The 23,406-nt window shown below is 50.5% G+C and overlaps 8 protein-coding genes across 8 annotated transcripts; 4 read left to right on the forward strand and 4 right to left on the reverse strand.

Annotated features, from left to right (window-relative positions):
• Nucleotides 1–417: 417 nt before the first annotated feature.
• Nucleotides 418–3,696, reverse strand: VFPPC_05252 (trypsin-like peptidase domain-containing protein; the record flags this gene model as incomplete). Its single annotated transcript, XM_018284479.1, has 4 exons — nucleotides 418–626; nucleotides 691–2,988; nucleotides 3,064–3,260; nucleotides 3,350–3,696. 4 exons carry the CDS (start codon nucleotides 3,694–3,696, stop codon nucleotides 418–420), a joined length of 3,051 nt encoding a protein of 1,016 aa, XP_018145987.1.
• Nucleotides 3,697–6,505: 2,809 nt separating this feature from the next.
• On the reverse strand, nucleotides 6,506–9,336 carry VFPPC_05253 (DnaJ domain-containing protein; the record flags this gene model as incomplete). Its single annotated transcript, XM_018284480.1, has 3 exons — nucleotides 6,506–8,136; nucleotides 8,193–9,173; nucleotides 9,249–9,336. The coding sequence occupies 3 exons, from the start codon at nucleotides 9,334–9,336 to the stop codon at nucleotides 6,506–6,508; spliced, it is 2,700 nt and encodes an 899-aa protein (XP_018145988.1).
• Nucleotides 9,337–11,072: 1,736 nt separating this feature from the next.
• VFPPC_13796 (hypothetical protein) lies at nucleotides 11,073–12,308 on the forward strand (the record flags this gene model as incomplete). Its single annotated transcript, XM_018291568.1, has 1 exon — nucleotides 11,073–12,308. One exon carries the CDS (start codon nucleotides 11,073–11,075, stop codon nucleotides 12,306–12,308), a length of 1,236 nt encoding a protein of 411 aa, XP_018145989.1.
• Nucleotides 12,309–12,770: 462 nt separating this feature from the next.
• On the reverse strand, nucleotides 12,771–14,006 carry VFPPC_05254 (glycosyltransferase; the record flags this gene model as incomplete). Its single annotated transcript, XM_018284481.1, has 1 exon — nucleotides 12,771–14,006. One exon carries the CDS (start codon nucleotides 14,004–14,006, stop codon nucleotides 12,771–12,773), a length of 1,236 nt encoding a protein of 411 aa, XP_018145990.1.
• A 1,570-nt stretch (nucleotides 14,007–15,576) lies between these two features.
• VFPPC_05255 (lariat debranching enzyme) lies at nucleotides 15,577–17,360 on the forward strand (the record flags this gene model as incomplete). The annotated part of the gene is made up of 3 exons (XM_018284482.1): nucleotides 15,577–15,630; nucleotides 15,702–15,803; nucleotides 15,870–17,360. 3 exons carry the CDS (start codon nucleotides 15,577–15,579, stop codon nucleotides 17,358–17,360), a joined length of 1,647 nt encoding a protein of 548 aa, XP_018145991.1.
• Nucleotides 17,361–17,441: 81 nt separating this feature from the next.
• On the reverse strand, nucleotides 17,442–19,973 carry VFPPC_05256 (ankyrin and HET domain-containing protein; the record flags this gene model as incomplete). The annotated part of the gene is made up of 1 exon (XM_018284483.1): nucleotides 17,442–19,973. One exon carries the CDS (start codon nucleotides 19,971–19,973, stop codon nucleotides 17,442–17,444), a length of 2,532 nt encoding a protein of 843 aa, XP_018145992.1.
• A 722-nt stretch (nucleotides 19,974–20,695) lies between these two features.
• Nucleotides 20,696–21,659, forward strand: VFPPC_15921 (maintenance of ploidy protein mob1; the record flags this gene model as incomplete). Its single annotated transcript, XM_018293674.1, has 4 exons — nucleotides 20,696–21,017; nucleotides 21,079–21,172; nucleotides 21,224–21,357; nucleotides 21,418–21,659. The coding sequence occupies 4 exons, from the start codon at nucleotides 20,696–20,698 to the stop codon at nucleotides 21,657–21,659; spliced, it is 792 nt and encodes a 263-aa protein (XP_018145993.1).
• Nucleotides 21,660–22,196: 537 nt separating this feature from the next.
• On the forward strand, nucleotides 22,197–23,106 carry VFPPC_05258 (ATP synthase subunit 5; the record flags this gene model as incomplete). The annotated part of the gene is made up of 3 exons (XM_018284484.1): nucleotides 22,197–22,358; nucleotides 22,506–22,817; nucleotides 22,900–23,106. The coding sequence occupies 3 exons, from the start codon at nucleotides 22,197–22,199 to the stop codon at nucleotides 23,104–23,106; spliced, it is 681 nt and encodes a 226-aa protein (XP_018145994.1).
• Between the last annotated feature and the right edge of the window lie 300 nt (nucleotides 23,107–23,406).

Below are 23,406 nucleotides of genomic sequence, written 5' to 3' on the forward strand. Positions count from 1 at the left end.
GTATATTAACACTGGCCCTCGCTCAAGACGGAGCATAAGGCAAGTTCTGACTGTTCTATGTATTCTCGTTGTAACATATGACTGGCGACAAATCTGTGGTTCGACGGTATCATTCGAAAGCAAAGAATAAAGTAGAGTAATCAAGAGTGAACAAGGACAGATGAACTGAAACGAATCCAATAACACCTCCGTAACCACAGCTGTAAGTCAGCTCCAGAAAAACTGCACGAGATCCTTCATAGCCGTTAACGCCAGTGTCCAATGCGCCAGGTTCTGCCAAGACCTGGCTGGGGTTATGCAGTATAATGCTACAAAGCCACGGTTTTGTCTTTTTTTGTCCTTTTTTTTTTTGGTCTTTTATGTTGGTACCGTGACTGTTGATGCTATGCCAATCAGCACAGCGCCATCCACAACATGTTAATCCATTTCTGCATCTTCAACATGGGGTGGAACACCGTCGACAGCCTCTCCCTGAAAGACTTCTTGTCCCTCATACGTAACGCGTCGCCAGCCACATGCCTCGTTGCTGTCTTTGATCCACTCCATTGTGGGAAAGTAGTGGTCATTCTTTTTCATCGTAATGACCCATGGTACGCTGTCAAATGTTACAGCTTTCAAGCGGAAGTCTGTTCACCGAGTTAGCCTCTGGCCTTGTCCGGGTCTGAATATTCAACAAAAGTTACAACTTACAAGTGTTGTCGGGAATCTTTCGGGTAGCAGCAATGAATGAGTCGAGATCCGGTGTGGGCTGGCCATTCACATGGGTGATAAAGTTGGTCGGGGCAACACCATACTGATAGGCTGGCGAGCCGCGGATTCTGCTAGACACATATACCTCACTGTGAAGTTTGCTGATTTGTTGGCGGACAGCTTGATGGGGACGATGCAGGATTGCACCGCAGAATGACACCGCATGGTCAGTCTCTATATCGTCGGCCGGAACAGTGGCCAGTTGCAGGTGCACCTCCTCGCACTCTCGAACAATAACGGCATCGAGCACCTCATTAGAATACATGACATCAAAGTCAGAGATGGTTGTACATATTTTGCCGTTCAACGTCAAGATGATGTCGCCTTCCAGGAGGGAAACCGGCTGGTTGACCCTCTCAAAAGTTCGCTTGCTGACCATGAAGAGCTGGTGGTGAGACCTGTTGGCCTGCGTCACCTTCTTAATCCAGTCGTCAGAAACACCCATGACGGATGCCTGCGACATTTGAATAGCCCTAAACTCGACTGACAGCAGCCTCAGCTTGGGAGACTCGCCCTTTTGAATAGTAGAGATGACAGGCAACAGAGTCGGCGTGGCCAGACCCAGATAGTATTCCTCATCCCGCTGGCTGCAAGGAGACCGCTCTCCAAGATACGAAAGCCACAGGGCCTGGACAGTTCCATCGGGTGAAACCAAAACACCGCTGTTGCAAGTAGAACCAAGGTTGCTATCAATGGTGATGGCATCCACATTGACAGCTCGGTAACGAGGGGCCCCTGAGTTGGCGGGGATGGCAACAGCCGTGACTTCAGTGACGGTTGTGGCACCGTGCACAACACGGCCGATTCTGTTGTGGCCCAAGAAGTACGTCTTGGCACCTTGACTGAGATGTTCGCTGCTCAGTCTAGCACTCTTGACGGGTGCATCCACGAGGGCGGGATCGTATTGGATGATGGCGTAGTTCTGAAGTGGGTGAAGGAAAACAACTTTGCCCTCCACAATGATAGAGTCCGCAATGGTAACAGTGATGTCACAGAGATCGTACGGAACAATGGCTCTCGAAATTAAAACAAGGCCCTTGTCCGCATCAATGACCAGACCCATTCCCCATCTTCGGTTCTTTGGAAACCCATCCAGCTTCACAGGCATGGTGCAGTTGACGTGAACAAAGCTTTGAATCAGCTCTGCAATGCCGGGGTGAGGCATATGATCCAACTCGATGAATGCTGCTGAACGACGAACCGGCGGAACGGGGGGAAGGGCGTCTCCCAAGTCGGAAAAGTCCCACAGTCCAGTCTCGTCGTTTCGGACTGCCTGCTTCATCTTGGACGACCAGTGCCGGTCCACATATACGACAGTGGTATTAAGCGTGTGCAGATCGCGGAGATGCTTGTAGGTAACCACCACCCGTGCCTTGTCGGGGATCCCCTTGACAACTTGGATGAAGGTGTCTAGATCAGGGACTTTCTTGTGGTCGATAGTTTGAACAATCCATCCATTATCAGTATTATCAAACCTGAATGATCCCGCGGACTCGCACACATAGACGCCCTTGACGGCAACAGCGTAGAGACGAGCCTGCTGGTAAGACAGGTTATGGAAACTTGCTCCAGCAACCGAGACAAATCGGTCGGGGGTGATGCTGTGCAAATCCCCAACATCGATATCCACCTCGATATCCTCACCGCCACGCTGCAGTTGAACCTTGATCGACTTGCCCACATGTGAGTCCAAGATGTCGTCGAGCCTGATGAATTGCGTAATGAGCTCTCCATTCACCTTCACCAAAACGTCACCTTCTTCGATCTTGTTATCTGATGGCCCATCTGGCAGGACGATTTCGGCAACAAGCATGTTTGTTTCGTTAGGGAAAGCCTTTCGCATCTCTGCCTCCCACTCCGATGTGAGGCCAAGCCGGCGACACTCATCAAACGGCTTCAAAAGAAACTGGCACTGGATATCGCCGCGGGTGACAGGTTTGCCTTGTTGGATGCACTGAAGGGCTCGAAGAGGTCGATCAAGCGGGAGGAAGTAGTCGGTCGAAGCGCCGTCAGACCGACCGCCAGCTTGCAGCGCAACGGCACAGCCATCCTTGCTAACAACAGGACTGCCAGAACTGCCGCCGCTGGCAGCAGCGTTGGCCTGGTAGTAACAAGTGTTGAAATCGCTGTAGCCCTCGCCGTATTCGGGAGCATTTCGGTCAAGGCGACTGATTACACCTGACAAGATACTGAGCTTTTCTCCGGCATCGTTACCGACGACTCGAATCTCAACACCAACTAGTAGAGTAGCAAGCAAGTTAGCCCCAACAAGTTCCACGCATGATTATTCAGTTTTCTGTGAATAGCACAAACCTTGGGCTTGATCGGGACTTAGGTCTAAGCCATCAACATGCATGTACTTGATCGCTTTCGGGTCATATCGAAGAATACCAAAGTCGTGTACGGGGTCGCGGTAAACGGGATAGCAGTCGACTTCTTCGTGATTATCGAAGACGCAGTGTCCCCAAAAAGGCCCAGCGCCCACGACATGTCGATTTGTTAGAATATATCTGCGTCGCGATTAGAATCCGTAAACAAGCAAAAGTTTTCATAGGTTCCGGTCTAGGCTAAGCAGTCAAGATGGAATGAAATGACATACCCTCGTTCGGCGTCTACGACGAAACCAGTAGCCTCACTCGTCAAAGCTTGATCCGTATCGAAAGAGCATGTTTGACAAAAGCGGATTGCAACAACGTTCCGTACAACTTTTTGAATGGTGTCCTGCCACTCGCCCAGGCTCCCTGGTGTGCCAACGTACATGGCGGCATCGGCATGGAGCTCGTCGGCAATATCTGACTCGCCATCGTATTGCACAATATCGGCGACGTCTGGGGTATTGTCACCAGGGGACAGCTTGCCGTTGATGGCACGCTTGGCTGGTGGTGAATTATCAGGCGAGACTGGTGCTTTTCTTTTGCCCCTCGCTGAGGCAGCCGTTCCGTTCATGTTGGGCGAACTGAAAATGGAATCTTGCGACAAAGCTGCCACAAGACGCCAGGGAAGGATGTCGAAGAACAGAAAAAAATAAATACGGGATTGGTGTCGTTGGCGAAGGTCCAAGGCAGCCAATATCGAGCAGCCGTTTGCCCTCGGATGGAAATCTGACGTGCTTCGACGACGGGCGTTGCGGTTGAGGCCGACGCCTTCCTAAAGAGACGTCGTCTCTATGGTCGAGCAGGGCAAGGCGAGGCAAGGCGAGGCTCGTGATTCTCGTGGCAATTGTTTCCGGCCGACAGAGGGTGACAGCGCATCCAGATACGAAGGAGTAGCGCAGTGGAAGCAGAATAAGCGGTTCGAGTAGTTCGAAAGGGTCGCCAGCTAGAGGGAGGGCTGGTGGATGGACAATGAGTCCATGTGATGTGAGGATATCAGGATGGTGGATCAGCAGGATAATTTCTCAGCGAGGTGTGGCACCTTCAGTATCGGGACGTGGACGGTGCAGTCTGGTTTAGTTTGGTTGGGACTGATGGGGTGCGGGAATGGAAATAAGTGCGTGCATCAACTTTTGATCGAGCCGCTTGGCTTGTGGAGATGAACCAGCGGCAAGCCAGCAAGGTTGACACGCTAGTATCTTTAAGGACTTGGCGGACTGGATGCCTATTTGGAGTCTGCTTAATATGGAGTAGAGGTGAAGCCTTTGATGTTGAAATACTTGACAATTGATGTGCCCAGATGTCAACATTGAATCAAGTTTAAATGTTTGAATGCTCAAGCTGGTGACGGTAGCGGCCCATCAAGGCGGGCTGCATGTGCCGTCAAGGAGAAGTCAACTGAAGGCTGCAAACCCCTGTACTTGCTTGCACTGTGTTGATTCACTGTTGGTCCAATCCATGAATATCTCATGTCAGCAAGATATTGATGACCTCGTCACCTTCATCCGACTTCACCTTGAATCAATATATGACCTAGTGCACAGGCGCAATACAGCCAGAAAACAGACCTTCCATCATCAACCATGACAACTAATTACAAACACACAAGGTTCTCCCTGTTTCGGTGAGATGGAACTATGGCCTCACGTTTCTTTGTTCATCCCCAAACATCAACGCCTAGACTGCCCTCAGTTGCCTTCAATCTCAGCAAGAAGCAAATATCCACGTCTCGTGCATCTCTTCACCAACAGTTCACCAATTCACTCCCATCAAAGACGACCACTTCACTGCCAAACAGCGCCAACAAACGATCAGCAAAAAAACAACACAGCAAACCAAGTGGACCACACTCCTTCAAACTAATGCAAAATCATCGTCGACAGCCTAGTGCAATCGAGCAAGACATGGACACATAAAAATATGCGAGACTAGTCGCAGACTCGCAGCTGTGCTGCAGAACAGGGACATGGACATGGCCATCTGCCACTCGGATGATACCCTCCAACCTCAAGCCAGCCAATTTCTCCCATCATGGCCCGACCCTTGTTTGTCCGCCCCAACCTTCTGCACTGCACCATCTACCTTGCATTCAATGTCCCCTTTACATGGTCGGGCTGGTTAAGGGGGTCAAGTGCCACACGGCATTTCCATTTGCACCCGTGGCTAAAACTCAAACCAAACCATGTACAACATGCCTTTGAAAACGGATTCATTCGTGGTGTTGCACAGCCCGCACAACCACAAGAGACGGGATGGAGAGACATTTTATTGCCGATGATGGCATCGTGTTCCTTCTTCCCGAGTCATGTTGCGAGAAGAGAGACAAGCCATCTCAGCTGTGCTATGTGTGTCTCAGTGGCTAGATTCTCCATGGGGATTGTTTCTTGGACTCTAGCACCATTGTCCAACGTGAGCAATGCATCCTCCATATTCCGTACTCCGTACTTCTCCAGAACACCATGTAATCACGGGCCATTCCAAGACCAAGGTGTGCACAGCATACCCTCTTGGTCACTGGCTGTGGTCGAACACCCACCAAACAGTGTGACATCAAGGTATGATTTGGCGTAAACCAGTTCAAGAACTTGATATGGGGATATGCCAGTACTACATATTCACATGTTTGTCAACCTCCTCGTCATGCCCTGATACTGCTTCCAAACGCCTCCTGCGGGCGTCGCCGCGATTCATCTCCTCCACAAACGACTCACGTATTAACCATGTAATTGTACATTCAACATGATTTCCAGTGGATACCTAGGTACATAACAGGGGTGTGTAACGCTGATTTCTCGAATTATTTCACCCCTAGACTTGAATTCCAGGACGGGGTATTACTGCGGAACAAGATTATTTGTGAATAGAAAAGGTTCGGAATTCGGAAAAAAAGGACCAGACCGTCGGTAAACTCAGTCAAAGATGGCTCACACTTCTATCACCTTCATTTTGTCCACTCACACCCAAAATCAACTCACTCTGAACTCAGAACGTTCCATCTCAACACTCACTCATCACAGCTGAACTACTCTTCCTGTTCATGAGAAGATATTCCTGCCACGCATTCACACCAGCTTGCAGAAGATGAAAACAAAACTTTCCATCAGGTCCTATACATTGCGAAACATACCAGGGCGGGCTGAAAGCGTCAAATTAAGTTCACCATGCAACGACATACGCCAGAAACTCCTACAATAGCCCGCTGTTGCCTGCGTTTAAGCCCCTGAAACAAAGGTCACCGCAGCACAAATATTCATGGGTATCGTTGTTTATCGAGGAGTATTTAAGTATATTCTCTTCCCAACTCCAAATAAAACCCAGTGCGCTCAAATCGCCTTTCCTGAATATATGATAATGCAGCCCGCTCAAAAAGAGACCCCCTACGCCTAAGCACGGCCATCCTTCATCTTCTCTCTAAACGCCATAAATTCTCGCATCCGTTTCTCATGATCCTCGCAGGCATCCATCCATCGTCGTTGCACATCGTTATCCTGTTGAACCCAGCTGAAATATTCCTGTAAATCTCCATCGCCGCGAGCTGCCAGAAATCCATATCCCTTCTCTGCTCTAGTATTCTCAATCAGCACCTTCCTCGTAGCAAAATGATCTACAACTAAGCCGTTGAAGGAGTCCCATTGTCGTAAATAACTTTCGAAATCGGAAACATATTTCACCCAAGAACCAGTATCTGGTTTCAACCCGTCAATAGCAACTGTTGGTGGCAGACGGGGCGCCACCGGGGGTTCAGGAAACTCCAGCGCCGTCGCAGCTTTAGGCATCTTGACAGGCGGCACATCGGACGCTTTGCTCTCAAACGGCAAACTATCCTTCATTCCATTGAGCGACTCCAGCCCATCCTTTTGCTGAGCGAACGGTGCCACGTTTCTTATGTCTGCAAAGCTTGCCCTAAATTCTTCACTGTCCTCCGACCCTACAGCGTTTGCATCCAATGGAATCTTGGCTGGCCGCTCTGGTTTTTCGTCTTTGGCCACACCGCCGTCTACTTTGCCGGCACGCCACTCTGGTCGAGATGGTTCGACTGGAATATTTCGCGCCGCCTGAGTTGCGGTTGCAGTTCTAGTTGCAGTCGCACCAGCGGAAGAGGATATTGGAGAGTCGATATCCATGGCTTGTGGGCTGTCAGTCCCCGACGGTCGACTCTGTGTCTGTGGATTTCTTCCGCGCCATTCATAAGTCTCTTCTTCGCTACTGCTCTCTTCAACTGCTGCTGCTGTGCCAGCCGTCCGTTTTATCTTCGTCCTCCTAGAGTTGGTACGACTGGTACGTGTCGGCGAAGCTGACGGCCCGGGTTGTGGTTGGGGAACGAATGTCTGAGCATTGAATTTGTCGCTCCAGCCTTCAGGATTAAAACCACTCTCGGCCTGCGTAGCATTAGAGGTAGTATTAGCATTATCACGGAGGTGGACGGTAGGCCGCTTAATCGGCGAGCGACGAGCTCTTCGACTGCGTGGAGAAGACCTGATACCCACATTGGCGTCTGCTTCCCCCGTCCCAGCGTTGAACTGGTACGTGTTTGGGCCGTCATCATTGGCAAAGCGAGTATTTATGTCGTCCAAGCTACTCTTCGCGAAGCCTTGCCCAGCCGGCGCCTTGGGGGATTCGGCAAATGTGTCATCGTCCACGGGGAAGGTAAAGCTGTTCGATTCATCGTGGTTAGCTAGCTCTTCTTGGTCCATTGTCGCTCCATCGTTGCCGGCTGACAACATATATCCAGTTCCTTCCTTGAGCCACTGGGCGCCTTCTTTATTTTTGATAAGACTGTTCAAGATTTTGGTCTGCTGCACTTCAAACGGCAAAAGTGTGACACTACCACCCTTTTTTCCACTCGGAGACCTTTGTCGATGCATGGTGCCTGAACTATCAAGGCTCGGTTTTGGAGAAGACCATGCAATTCCAGACTTTGCAAACCCTGGATTATACGCAGCAAATAAAGACTGTTTGCGGAGATTTTGACTCAGAGGAGCTTCATACATTGAGGGTCCGCCTTTGTTATTCGCTGTCGAGTGTGTAAGTTTTGGATTTTCATAGCAGTGTGAAAAGAGTTTGACTTACAGTTACTGTCCGAAGGAGGTTTGGCGGTTTGGTGGGTGTGATCAGCGGTGAATCTCGCATCGGCTCGAGACTTGAAGGAGGTATTAGTATGCGTTCCAGCGCTCTCGTCTGCACTCTGTGCCTGTTGATCGCCATCTTTCGGAGCCCGAAGATTTGCATCGACATCTTCTTGCGTCGGTCGCCTTGGTACACTGGAACTGCGCTGCTTGTCATCTGAAGCTGGTTCCTGGTTAGCACGGCTGTCTCCACGCGCGCTCTTTGCGCGACCCAACGGTACCCCGGCGAAGGGATCCGTCTTTTCACCGCCCTTGGAAGCATAAGGCGTACCCGGGTAAGATTCAGACGAAGCGCCTTTATCCCTGAACTGGCTTAAAGGATCGGGCATCGGATTCGGGCCTGGTCGAGGTGGTGGAGGTGGTGGTACATCGCGACGTCCCGACGTGGTATAACCCGCATTTGATACAGGAGGTTCATCCCCAAGCGTCGTCGAGCGAGGATAGTAGCCAGACTTCCTGGAGCCAAACGAGGCTTCCTGACGTTGTCTCGCAGACTCGGTCCGCGGTGGCTGTCGTGGAGGTGGTGGAGGCGGCTCTGTTGGACGAGGCTCACCGCGGCCATTCTTCCTCATGTTCTCGAATGCTTTGGCAGCGTTCTTCTTCGCGTCTGGGTCAGATCCAAAGGTTTGCTTTGCCGTGGGTGGCACGCCACTTGAGAACCTCGTCTGCCATCGTTGTGCTCCAGATGTTGCGTTTCTAGCGGCTGTCGTTCGTCGTGGGGGCGTAGGGAACTGTTGGCCAGCGTTGGCCCAAGGATTTCCCTTGACTCCCGAAGCACCAGGATATCGGCTTCGTCCGAGGGTGGCATCGTACTTTGCTTTTGCTGTTGGATCCGAGAGAACTTCGTGAGCTTGTTGGATGACCTGAAACTTGGCACTAGCTTCCTGCTCGTTGCCATTATTTCTATCGGGATGGTATTTCAATGCTACACCATGATGTCAGCCCAATAAAAAAAGAAAGATAGGCTGCTATCTCTTGCAAGGATGAATTTCCCTCTTACCCAGCTTTCGATATTGCTTCTTGATTGCATCAATGTCGGCATCGCGTGGCATCCCCAGATCGGCATAGTAATCATTTTCGGGTGCCATCGAGGGCAGATTTGGCTGGTCCCTAAAGACCGCAACTCGGGATAGTAGTCTTGAATCCCAGTGAGGTTCTGACAGTCACCATATCAATATTGCGAATACCGTAAAGTTGCGTCGAGGTGGTCGTCTTCCGTCGTGACGTCGTAAAGTACTAGCAACAAGCTAAAGGTTGAGGGGTTTGTGCAACTAATCAGGTAGCAACACTGTCAATAAAATGCAGTAAAAGAAATAGCTGCGAGTGCGAGCTGTTGGCATCCATCGGACAACGGAGGTCAGATGATGAGGATTACCTTGCGAGCCACGACGAACAGATGTGAGATGCAGGTTGACTTACCGGTTGATGTCAGCCTGACAAAACGACGCAGCAGTGTGTGCAAGAAGGGCTAAATTCCGAAACGTCAAAGAAAGCGGCAGAGAGGAAAATACACGATGAGTTGAGTTCATGGAGGGTCAAAGTTGCACGACGTTTCGTCACCGTCTTCGCGTTTGTTTGCCTCGCATGAATCTGCCCTGCCGCCAGGGACCAGTTGGCGTGGCGTGTGAAAGAGAGCGGGACTAGACGGGCCAAGCTGTGTGGTGGTCCCCACGGTGACGCAGTGTGCAATGTGGGCTATTTTTGCCAGGATTTTGATCAAATGGTACCAGTTGACCTTGATTGGTTTAGCTCGCTTGATAGCTGCATGCATGTGTGATGTGAGATGCGAACCGGGCCACGGCAGTGCAAATTTAAACACGAAGCCTGCCTTACTTCGCCTGGGACACTAAACACTCCCAGAACCTGTTAACCCATTTGCATTTATACTCGAAATACAAGCTGACACATTCCACAATGTAAAGGCCCTGCCTTCCAAAGCGCCTTGTGCTGTCAGACGACAACATACTGTGTGAGTCGTTTTGGTGTTATTTTCTGTCATGTTTGTGGCTGCAGTCGCCACACGATCTTTCCGCTACATGTATTGTCGGTCCAACAGGGCAGTTTTTATTCTGCGTGGTCATTTTGAATAGCCTCCAGGATATCCGGCATTGGCAAATTGATTATGAAAGATGACAGGAGTATCTTTTCGCATCTTCCAGGCACTGTTATCCCATGCGCCTGAAACTCAGGAGTCAGGACCTATAGATGCAACTCCGGCTTCTGCAAGGCGCAGCTTGGAAAGAGAGAGCCAAGGACGCTAGCAGCATGGTAATCTAAATGTATGGGCTAAGGTACCCAGTAGCATGTTAATCCAAGTGCATAAACCAAAAGTCCTTAGTATTCTGCTGATCTAATTGCATAAGCTAAAGTCCGTAGCAATGTGCTAATGCAAACGCATAAAACGTCTGGTGTGTTACGATTGAACTCGTGATACAATTCTATAATACGCCAAGTAGTTTTTAATAACTACTAACTAATTCAGTATTACTATTGCGCTACTCTGCTTCTTGGGGATTAAGCCTTCCCTTCACAGCATGATCAAACCAATTTGGCCATCTGACTAGTATACAATGCAGAATTCGCTGTAACAGAGATTACCTGTATACTCCCAACACAGCTCAAGGGCATGACAAGTACAGTAGGCAAGTCTTATAAGTAGAGAGCTATATTCCTGGGTTCTATGCCTTCATTCCATCACATACTGCATTCCAACAACAACCAACAGTCGCTTCTCATTACGGTTATCAACAACTGCTTCTGATTCCAACCACCTAAACCCTAACATTCGCAAAGCAACAAGATGCGTTTATCACAATTTTTTGCCATGACTCTTGTCAGTGCGTCCATGGTTGACACCACAGTGTCAGCAGCAAGACTGCCGCCTATAGCTACTGGCGACGACGGAGACGTGCATAGCAAACGTCAAACTACTTCCCCCTTGGCTTTGCCTGTACTCAGCGAGGTGGACCAAAATGAACTTATGAGGCTGTACGGCGTGTATAAGTCCGTCAAGAAGATTCAGGACTTTAACGAACTAGCGAGCAAGGCTCCCACCGGGAAAGCACTCGAGACGCTCGCCAAAAAGCTTGGAGGCGGATCCTCTGCGAGTAACGTGCGAGGCGCTCTCAACAGGTTTCCCGGCCAGCCGCAAACTGTGATATATTCGTTTCTTTCAGGCATTGGGGGGTGCTTGTTCCAGGGAAAGGCCCTTACCGAAGCTATTGAGTGCGGCAAAAACGAAGTTCGCAAAATCAAGGATAACGATGTTGTTGAAGTCCCCGAGACGTGTAATAACCGCCTCGGCCAGTTGGAGCTTTTCGGCACGGGCTGGCCAGCACCATGCAACGATCCCAATAGCATCACGCACCCGCAGGGCAGTGCTGCACATCGCGCGTTTAAATGGGCTTTCTGCAAGGTATCCTCGGCATTTTACCCCAAGGAGCTTCGCGAGATGGAGGCGCGAAACATTGGAACGTGTGAAGACAGGTTCCCAAGCGACCAGCAGATCAAGGATAACCTCTGCAAGAAGTACTTTGGCGGTAGTCCATGCGGCGCGACATTTCCCCTAAATAACGAGGAAGACTTTAAGAATGCCAATATCAGGCAAGAGTTGGCCAGGAACTTTTTTTTCCTCATTCCGCCCCAGGTGAAATTTGAAGGCATGCTCGAACTACAAGAGAAGGGTCCTGAGTTTGTCAATATCTCTAACTCGATGCCGCTTGCTGGCGAAACCTGCCTTGGTGGCAAGTGCGGCGAAGTATGCCAGGGAGGCAAATGCATGCCCATGCGCGAGGTTTGCGAGCCTAAATGCATACCGGATGAGGTTGATATCGGCAAATGCAACTGCGGTTGGGACCAGATCCGCCAGAAATGCGATAGCTGCCACATCGATAAATGCGGCGAATGCGTCCTGAAGCCTATTACCGCAAAGGATGGCAACTTCTTTGCCAAAAAGGGCGATGGAGACGACCTTGAACAACTTCACACCGAGTGTCGGGATAACAGCGAGTGCTACTTTGTTCCCGACCGGCCAATTCCCGCTCTCCCCATCAATCCCTAGTATGTTAGGGTTCAATCTCTACTGAGGAGGATAGGATAGGGGCGGAAAATCACACTCAAATAGCAGGGCGAGCGGGTGCAATGTTGCCAGACTTTATGTTATCAACCTTGAAGTTGGTGTAACGGTCCAAGCGAGTATATGTGACTATAAACAAGTATCTCAAGCCAAGGAAGAAAGAGAAATCGAGACAAGGAGAAGGAGCAGCCCGTTACAGTTAGTACTACTAGCAAGCAGCATGCCAGCCAGCCTCTATCACCTACGAGACTCTGCCGAAAATATTACTCTACAGTATACTGCTCTGTAAATTACATTTGACACTAACATCACAATATGCTACATGTGATGTTCTATATTGCAATGTGTTGTGTCAACCAGTAGCTTCAGTAGAGGAGCTACTAGTAATGACTCCATGGTCCCCTAGACAGAAGCATCCAGCCGTTTGGAATACAGAGGCAAAAAATACTAGCCATCATGTCCGCACTTATCCTGGAATGCATTATAGTCCGGCGTTTCCTTGACAAGGTCCTCCCCTGCCGTTGCTTCCAACACTCGCGTCTGCTCATAATGCAGACTAGCAAACCGAAGATACTCTGCAAATGTACCCGGAGCCACATCGGCGTCATGATTCTCTTCACGATCCCAGAAGCAGGCAAGTGTATACCGAAACATTCCCTTTGGCCCATGGGACAACTTCAGCAGTGCCGAGTTGGTAATGACATTTTGGACCAATTCATCGGCAGCTACCCAGCTTTCGTCAACAACCGCGCCCTCACCAGAACGTTTTCTGGAGAGAAGCTCAAACTCGAGTTTTCCATCCCAGGCTGTGAGGGCTTGCAAGAGTGCCATCTCCTTTTCGCCATCGTGCAAGAGCATGTGTTTTTTGTAATACTCAACACCGTTCCAGCCACTTGATTCATCGACAGAATCACGCACGAGGTTGATGCATGCAACATGAGCTCCGTAGTCAATCATATCCCCGGCCGTGAGCTCAGGGGATGGGCTTGTAATGTGAGGGAGTTTGGCAAACGACTCCTTCCTGTGGAATCCAATGGTATTGGTGGCATCTTCCCAGAGACCGAGAAACATGTCGAGCCAGCGTTTAATAAAAGGGTTACCACTCTTGCAGCCGATAAATGTGTTCACCATGACATAGCGTAGATGGAAGCCCCATATTTCGTAGGGCGATTCAGCGTCTTCAATCTGCTTCCAGCAAATGTCGTCGATGTGTCTGAACAGCATGGTTCCGACGTCCATCCAAACGCCTCCGTACAAGAATAGAAGAGGTAATTGAATGACGTCGGATTGGTGTGTTCCTTTGTGCTTGCCATCCATGGTATTGTTGACAAATGCCTTGGGAAGCAAGGCGTCGTCGATGTAATGACGAGCGTACGTTTCAGATTCAGGGATGCCGTTGAGAAGGTGGACGGTCCAGTCAGGACCAAGGCGTCGTACCCAGCTTATTACGTTGCGCTGAATCCAAGGCGGCATGTTTGAGAATCCAGAATCCCAAAAGGCCCAGATGTTCTTTTCGGACGTGACTGGATGTCTCTTTTGAAGCCATGATGTGATTTCGTCGTCGGAGCGGGGGTCATATCTATGGGTAGGGATAACTTTCAACCCAGGAGGAACGACACCAGCACCGGCGTTTGGCGTTGATTGGGATTCGGTAGGGTGTTCTTCTGTTTTTAGGGCAGCCATTTTGGAATCAATGCTCTTTGAGTTGGCTCACAAATAAGATGGCGAACTAATTTGAAACGACTGTTTAACAAGCAGAAACGCAAGAGACGGTATTTGACGCGGTCTTAAATAGGACTTTGGTCAGAGTTACAAAGTTGTTTATTCCTTAGATATATCAGCGTGACGTGTCATACGCGTGGCTACAATATTGATTTGCAAAGGCATCGTTTTGAAAAGATGTTGAAGCAATTTCGCTGCCTAAGACCCAGACTATGGTAGATGGTGAGATTACGGGAATAGGCGGGGACTCGGGTCTGCGACGGCTCCGACTAGTCCGAGGGAATACTCAAAGTCTTGGAGATTCGTACACTGTAATACAAAAAGGACTTGACGTCAATTGAAGATTAAAACGCCTGGCCGGATCTCAAGCGTATTCCGAGCGTAATTCTGCAGCTGGGCCATGCACGCCACATGTCTGCTCCGCCAATCATAATCAGGATGGGAGACACTTTGAGTATAACGTTGGATTCTGGGGGCGGTTTTCATTTCCGTTCCGGCTGGCAGGGTAGTTTCTTCGTTTCCAGACAGAACCATCGAGGTGGAGCAACATCAAGCCAAATAAAGTCTCGTCGGTATGGATGTAGCGATTAATGTGGTGGTTTTGCTTTTGTGATACAAATTGGCCCTATAAATGGCTAGTGCAGTATATGGTGAAAAAAAAAAAAAAAAAAAAAAAAAAAAAAAAAAAAGCTCAAAAGGGTCCGTAAGCACCAGCGGCTTTTCAAGACGAATTAGTCGGCATATACTGCATCTACTAAGCAGACAATGCTTTAATTTTGGCTGTTGTCAAAAAATAGAGGTGTCTTGGCAACTCCACGAAAGCTGTGGATGAGGAGTCTTACCTGCTTTTCAACACATTCACATGTACGTGTCGAAGGGAAAAGGAGAGAATGCTCGAACCACGGCCTCACAATACTAGTTGAAAGCTGAACTACACTCACAGTATGGACGCACTTTGTTCCAGCATTTTACCATAAGACCACCATCCTTCAGTGTTGGCCGACTGGCTGTTCTAGCAATTGATGCTGAGGTCCCGTTTCTGTCACTTACGGGGCTTCACATTTCATAAGCAGATGGAGTTAGTGGGCGATGGAAATTGTCAAGGAATAGTTGAAGCTTTTCCTGACTTGAGTTCTTAAATGTCTGGTGGATGTGCGGATGTCGCAAACATTTTTAGGAACTAGCTGGCTTCCACACATCAGTATCTGCGGCGCGCGTCCCAGTCTATAAGAGCCAAAGCAGTCTGGTCCTTTAAATCTCTTTTCTGTTACTATCTAGAGGTTATAACTGGTCGTCTGTGAGAATCGCCCCCGGCTTCAATAATAATGTTGTTGTTGTGTATATATCAGATTGTGAGTTTGTGAGTGAAAGCTGGTGGCGCAGAAGGTTCTTTCCAAATTGGGCTTTTGAGCCACAGCAGCCGCTCTCTCATCTCAAAACCACCACAAGTCCACAACCATCTCCGAACTCTTCAAAACCAAACCACCCAACAAACATCGCCAGACGTGCTGCCCAATTGATCCGGGCTGCCATGGCCCCCAACATCACAGAGGCCAACGGCGTCCGCGTAGCCGTGGAAGGATGCGTAAGAACTCTCTTGTCACATCCATCCCCATCCACCACGGACGACTGACTGCTGACTGATGACTGATTCAGGGACATGGAACTCTCAACGCCATCTACGCTGCTGTAGCAGAATCTTGCAAAGTTCGCGGCTGGGACGGCGTAGACCTGCTCATCATTGGAGGCGATTTCCAAGTACGTACAGGCCGCTTGACTTCTTTCGAATGATGCAGCCGTCTGACTTTTATGTTTTACTTGCAGGCGACACGCAATGCTGCAGACCTCACTCTCATGTCCTGTCCGGTGAAATACCGCCGTCTGGGCGACTTCCCCGACTACTACTCCGGCGCACGTACTGCCCCATATCTCACCATCTTCGTTGGCGGCAATCACGAGGCGAGTTCCCATCTGTGGGAGCTCTTCTACGGCGGTTGGGTAGCGCCTAACATTTACTACATGGGCGCGGCGAATGTTCTTCGTCTTGGACCCCTCCGCATCGCAGGCATGTCCGGAATTTGGAAAGGTTTTGACTACCGGAAACCACATCATGAACGGCTGCCCTTTAGCGATGATGATGTCAAGTCATTTTACCATGTCAGAGAGGTGGACGTTCGAAAATTGCTTCTTCTTCAAAGTCAAGTCGACATTGGTATCAGCCATGACTGGCCAAAGCACATTGAAAATCATGGTGATGCTGGGTGGCTTTTCCGCAAGAAGCCAGATTTCCGCCGAGACTCGCAGAGTGGACAATTGGGGAGCGTTGCCGCCGAATATGTCATGGACCGGCTGAGGCCGCCCTACTGGTTCTCGGCGCACATGCATGTAAAATTTTCGGCTCTCAAGAAATATCAAGATTCGGCTTCGGCAGTAACGCCAGAGGATACACACCAAGACAGCAAGGCCACAGAGAATGGAAAGGACGCCAACCCTGATGAGATTGATCTAGACATAGATGAAGATGCTGAGGGTGGTGACGGCCAGGAAGCAGAACGTGTAGCGGAGGCTGACACCAAAGAGACAAGCCAGGTTTCCCAGGAACTGCGGGCACAGCTGCCGGCTTCCTTTGCAAAGCCACAGCCAAGACAAAAGAACACGCCCGGCCAACCAGTTCCCTCGACCATCCCAAACAAAGAGGTTCGCTTTTTGGCGTTGGATAAGTGCCTTCCAGGGCGGCACTTTCTCCAATTACTCGACATTACACCGTTCAACCCGACCGATCTTGTCACTTATGCAGCCAAACCTTCCGGTCCTCGTTACCAGCTGCAATACGACCCTGAGTGGCTCGCCATCACGCGGGTTTTCCACAACACTCTCTGTATTGGGGACAAGACGGCACAACCTCCTCCGGATCTCGGGGAGGAGCACTATCTCCCTCTCATAGAGGCCGAGCGTGTCTGGGTAGAAGAGAACATTGTCAAAAAGGGAAAACTTGACGTCCCCCACAACTTTGACCGCACGGCATGTCCGCATGTTCCTGATACTCCAGAAATCGTGAATGAACAGCCAAAGGAGTACACAAATCCGTCAACTACGGAGTTTTGCAACCTCCTCCAGTTGAATCATCTCTGGGATGCGGGCGAGGAAGAAAGATTGGCAAGACAAGAATTGGGCCCGCCTCCATCAGAATCCTTTGGAGGTCACCGAGGCCCTCACGCCCATGGAGGCAGAAGGGGTAGGGGAGGCGGTCGTGGTGGTGGCAGAGGCAGAGGAGGGCGTGGACACGGACGTGGCCATCGAGGAGGACGGTGGTGAAGCCAGAGTTGAGTGTACGATTAATGTAATAGATGCCATTGCTACGCACAGAGTCCATGAATTGTAACAGTAGCTAACTTTTCATACCAGCTCAATATCCACCAGGGACACGTCTCCGCCACGGCCAACCTCGCCGTGCATCAAGCCATGAACATAGCACGACCCAATAAATTCATATGTCCCCCCAGCATGCCCAGCAGCATCTGACACCCTCAACACGGCAGGGGCATTCAACCCTGACAACACCCAAACCTCATCCCCTTCCCGTACAGACAGTGCCCCCATGCCGAGAAACTTGTCATCAACCGTAAGTAACTGCCTCCCGCCGTACACCAGCCCAAACGCCCTGCTAAATCCAAAGCAGCGCCTCGCCAACCGCGAACTCATGTTGACGAAGCCATTTCCCACGGGACGGTGTGTCCCCTGCTCCACTCCCGGCGGCAGGTAAAAGTCCTTGGGCCCGTCTTCCGTCCCGTTTGTAGTTCGAACGAGCGAGAAGATGAAGTGATTCCAATAATGCAGAATCTCTTGTCGCGACGGCAAAGAGCAGTTTTCTCCGTCATGAGACGTGATTGCCTCGATGTCATCGAGGGTAGAGCTGAGATCTGTGCTCATTGCATCGTATGGGGTGTCGCTGAATATGACGCTGTTCTTGGTAGATATGGGGAGGTCCAAGTGCTGCAGGGTCAGGCGATCCGCTTCAGACAGAATGATGAGAAGCATGAATGTCTGGAACTGGCTGGCAAAGTCGGCGGGAGCGTGGGAACCGTACGCTTCGGGGTCGAATTGGCTTCCGTACGACATGTCCATGCACAGAGTTCGCCACAGGATTTCAGAGAGGTTTGGGTTCGGGCCGTAGCCGCCGTTGTCGCGGAGGGACAGGAGCATGGTGAGCCATGAGCTGTCAAAGAGCAGTTTTTCAGATGGTCCCGTGCCGCGACGGCCGGATACGCGGGATATGGTGCCAACTTTTGTGCCTTGGACATGAAGCTTGGTTGAGTCTGGCGTGTTGTTTTCCGGTGAAGTGTACGTGAGGCCAGCGTCGGCAGAGAATTGGCTGGGTATGCCATTGATGGCAGGTAGACTAAAGTCCGGAACCCACGTGGGCAGATTCCCTATCCTCTTTAACGGGTATACACATGCCGAGAGGGTCTGTAGATTTCCCTCTTCGCGGATAATCTCCCTTGCTGCGGATGTGTATACACTTGCCAATGATAGCCGGTAATTCGCTTGCCATCTTGTGCTGGAAAACATGTTGAGCACCCCGTAAAACGCAAAGATTTTATCCCTCGAGTCCGAAGCCAGAAATGTCCAGAAATTATACACCATTTCTCGCAGCGTGAATAGTCCCCGAAATTCATGGGCATTGCTGATGTCTGTTCGGTTGGCGTTGCTCTTCGTCTGCCGCCACTTGGAAACCTCGGCCATATTCCAGACGACTGGCACCGCGGCGTCCTGCTCAGGCACAAACGCGGTGGAACTCGCCGTGCCGAGCTTTGCTTCGTTTCTTCGAAGAGTGGCCGATACGTCGCCCAGGTGTGCCCAGGATATGGTGTCCGAGCCAAGGTACATGAGAAGCACTGTTGGTAGGATGGCCTCCTGGACGATCCAGGCTCGGCTGAACCATTGGCGTTGATATATGCTGGCTAGAGCAACCCATTCTGGCCATGATATCACCGGGATGTTGGATTTGGTATACTCTTCTTTATCAAGGCCGCTAAATGGTTCAATTCTGCTATCTTGGAACTGGGCGAGATGAGAGTGTAGTGTGTTGAGGGTCTGGATTCCAAGGCTAGAGTGAGAGTCGTGCGGGCCAAGCCATGCGGTTACATACGTGGCTGTTGAGTAGATTCGGTCCATCATGCTCACTTGGGCGGACTTTTCCTCAACGTCAGCTTGGTTAATGCAGATTGCGTCTGCCCAGACGAGCTTATCGGGTCGAATTGGTGGATCTCTTTCTCCCAGTTCCGAGCTCGATGAAGTCTGTAGTATGTCGACTACATTGTCGTGTCCTTTGGCCATGGCGAGAGAAAGGGGAGTGCCGCCGTCATTATCTTGAGCATCTTTCAATGCATCGTAGCATAGTAGCGTCTTAACACAGTCAACATGTCCTTCGTCCGCCGCATAATGCAGGGCAGTTCGGCCATCATTGTCCGTCCTGTGAGGATTGGCACCGCACCTCAGCCAGACTTTGACGTGTTCGGTTCGACCATTACACGCAGCAACGTGAAGGTACGATTGGCCATTTCTGCCGTCCATAGGACGATTCATGTACTCAACGTAGGCATCTTGTGGCAATAAGCTCAGCGCATCGTGGAGATTCTTGTGAATGTACAGTAGCCTGTCGTTGACGAGAATCGGAATTTTATTTGACCAAGCATACTGGGGCGCAACAGAGTCGAAATGCTCGCGAAATTGGTTTCCGTGTGCGAATGGATTGCCCCAGGTGTATGAGATGCAATGAAATTCCGGTCCCTGGTCAATTTCCCGCAGCTTGATGGCGAATCTCAGGGTGCCATCTGAAGCTTTGTCTAGTCTTTCGAGGAGGCGGATATGGCTTTGGCCAGGGAGATGTTGATACTCAAATGGAGGCGGGTCGCCTTGATTGTCCATGTCGGATCGTCATCTGTGACATTTTGATTGCAAAGTGAAGATGAGGTTTGGGAGAACAGGGGCTGATTTGGTCATGTTCAGCTCGTTGAAGGGCGAATAAGAATGGCTGATTTGGTTAAACATCAGTTTAGAGACACATTGTTAACCACAAAGAGAAGACAGTAGAGAGTCAATTCTCATGGTTTTTTTAAATTGACTTTTTTTTTTTTTTAATATACAGTACTGTTGATGATACTTGTGTCCTGATGTTGGTTGACCTTTTCCGACTGTCGCACCTTAGGACCACATGGTGGGGCAAACAGCGAGCACTTGTGAGTTTGGTGCCCTTTGACCACTGCACGCAGTCCATGGCAACGAGGCCCAATCAGGAAGCGTGTAAACATTGCATCACCGCCCTTCAACAACCTCAGCATTATCTCTTTGCATCAAACATTCGCACCAAGTGTTTTGATTGCCGTTCAGGAATACAGTGCACTATTACCACCAGAGAGACACAGGTGAGCGTCACTCCATGACTATTCCGCAGCGACCATGCAAGGAGAGCTATCGATTCTGTGTTTCCGACTTGGTCATTTGATGCCATTGCCCCGCTAACCGCTGGAATGCCAGACTCGAAGCATTTCTTTAATCACGACGACGCTGAGCACCGCTGCCATGGCTCAGTTTCTGACCACCGTGTTAGTCCTTCCTCCATACAAACACAATCCTACATCAGAATCACAATGGCGACCGCTGCTTTTCGTTATCTGAGCCCAAAATCCGTCACGACCATGTCGCGGATGGGCAACACCATCATCTCCGTCCATGAGGACGACCCCGACTCTCCGACGATTCCTGCCACCGAAAACATGTTGATTGCTAACATCCACACCATGGACAGTAACCAGCGGGCTAAGAATCAGTTCCGCCCTCGCGTGGGCAAAGGCGGCGCCACCAGCTACCAACTCCGACAGTATGCTGAAGTCACCCTGGGAGGTGGCAGTTTGCGAAAGGTGGTGAAGCTGCCCGAAGGCGAGGACGAAAACGAGTGGTTGGCAGTGAACAGTGGGTGAACTACCTGATTCAGGCAAGGCTGCGTAACGTTTCTGTGTGCTAAAGTCTGCAGTGGTCGATTTCTACAACCAGATCAACTTGCTCTATGGAGCTATTACCGAGTTTTGCTCCCCGCAGTCATGCCCTGAAATGAAGGCAACAGACGAGTACGATTCCCGATAGGATTTCTGAATGCAGAGTAGGCGCTAACTTGTTAGATTCGAATATCTCTGGCAAGACAACGAAAACTACAAGCGGCCGACAAAGATGCCTGCCCCGGCGTATATTGAGCAGCTCATGGCTTGGGTGCAGGCCAACATTGACAATGAATCCGTTCTTCCAAGCAAGATTGGTACGATCCCCCCAACCTTTTTGTATCAGAACACCAGCATGATCTAACTGTGTTGCTCAGGCGTCCCGTTCCCAAAGTCATTTCCCGCCTTGGTGCGCCAAATCTTCAAGCGCATGTACCGAGTATACGCACACATCTACTGCCACCACTACCCCGTGATTCGAGAACTCGGCCTGGAGCCGCACTTGAACACTAGCTTCAAGCAATATGTGCTCTTCATCGATGAGCACAGCCTTGCTAGCGGTAGAGATTACTGGGGTCCGCTGGGCGATCTCGTTGACAGCATGCTCAAGAGTGACTAAGAACTGGGTCGGGGTGACGGATGGGTTATTCTTGTACTAAGTATCAGACATTGCGGCGTTTGGGAATATTGGTATTGGTTTTAGCATGGACGGGATATGGGATGAAAGGACTAGTTTTTAGCCTGGGCTCTTCGAGTGCTTTCGGTAGCAATGCGCATAAGGTTTCGCATGAGAGGCATAGACAATCAGAGCACAAATTAATAACACAAGCATGAATATGAGGATGCTTTGGTCCTTTTATTCTCAGTTTGTTTTGTCACCAGATTGGGTGCTAGTTTGATGTACGGGAATAGCCGGCCTAGAATTGCTGCCACCTGCGACGAAGTGGTAAATAAAAGTGGGCTGCATCCCTCCCACCAGGAGACGGCTGTGGTGGATGCCTCACGCCATCAGGCACCAAGTTCCAAAATTGCCGACACCGAAGAACCTCATCACGAAAACCGGCAGCTCCACGAACGCCGACATCACCAACCGTCGAATTCCCGCCCTCTCAACATACCGCTCTCCCTCCCGCCTCTACGGAAGGAAATCCTCGCCATGTTCTCTCGACAAGTCCTCCGTGCCGCCCGCGTCGCTGCCCCCCAGCGAGCCGTGACGCTGCGTGCGGCTCCTGTGCGGTCTTTTGCTGCTGCCACGGCTGCCGATAGCCAGCCCCCGATTGCTGTGTTTGGTCTCGACGGCACCTATGCTTCTGCTCTGGTATGCACGAATCCGCCAACGTATCGGTGTAATATACTCAATTGGACGGTGTTTGGCACTGCGTGGCCATCAATTGAGGCTGTTTACCTCCCGGTGCGAAATACCACGGACATGAGCATCAAGACTAACCCACCTTGCGTCAATTAGTACACTGCCGCCGCCAAATCCTCCAGCCTCGATCCCACCGCCAAGGCCCTCAGCGCCCTGAACGCCATTGTCGAGAAGGACGCCAAGCTGGCCGAGATTCTGTCCGCCCCTACCCTTACCCCCCAGGACAAGTCTGCCATTGTCGCTGAGCTGGCCAAGCAGGCTGGTGCTGGTGGCGAGACCGTCAAGAACTTCCTCGCTACCCTCGCCGAGAACAACCGCCTGAATCTCCTCAAGGGCGTTTGCGAGAAGTTTGGTGCCATTATGAGCGCCGCCCGTGGAGAGGTTGAGCTCAAGGTCACCAGTGCCCAGGTATGGACCCTACACTCACGGCAATACATGAACCAAAAACAAGAGAGAGAATAAATCGAATGCTAACACCTATCGCCTACAGCCCCTTGACAACAAGACCCTCTCCCGCCTGGAAACCGCCGTCTCCAAGTCCCAGTACGTCGGCCAAGGCAAGAAGCTCAAGGTGACCAACGAAGTCAACTCAGACATCATCGGCGGCCTTGTCGTCGAGGTCGGCGACCGCACCATCGACCTGAGCGTGTCTTCGCGCATCGCCAAGATGAACAAGCTCCTTACCGATACTCTGTAAATTTAATACAACACGCTAGCATATTAGTTTTTGTTTTCCTTTGTTTTCGACGTCCCCTCGTTTTATTGTCGAAAGACACTAAACAATCAACCATGTATACTCGGGATGTACGAAGGGGAAGGAAAGGAAGAGAACCTGCTGAAGTAGTTGGCAGGTGGTTCCGGGAGTGAAGTGAGGTGAATAGAATATTTACACTAGTTGCTTGTCCGTGTGATTTGTGTTTTGGTCCCTTTTGTTAGAGTGAGTTTCGATGTGGCTCGTTTACCACTATGAACTCATATGGCGGTTTGTCCACATACC

Source organism: Pochonia chlamydosporia, chromosome 3 (assembly GCF_001653235.2).
Source record: "Pochonia chlamydosporia 170 chromosome 3, whole genome shotgun sequence".
Lineage (NCBI taxonomy): Eukaryota > Fungi > Ascomycota > Sordariomycetes > Hypocreales > Clavicipitaceae > Pochonia > Pochonia chlamydosporia.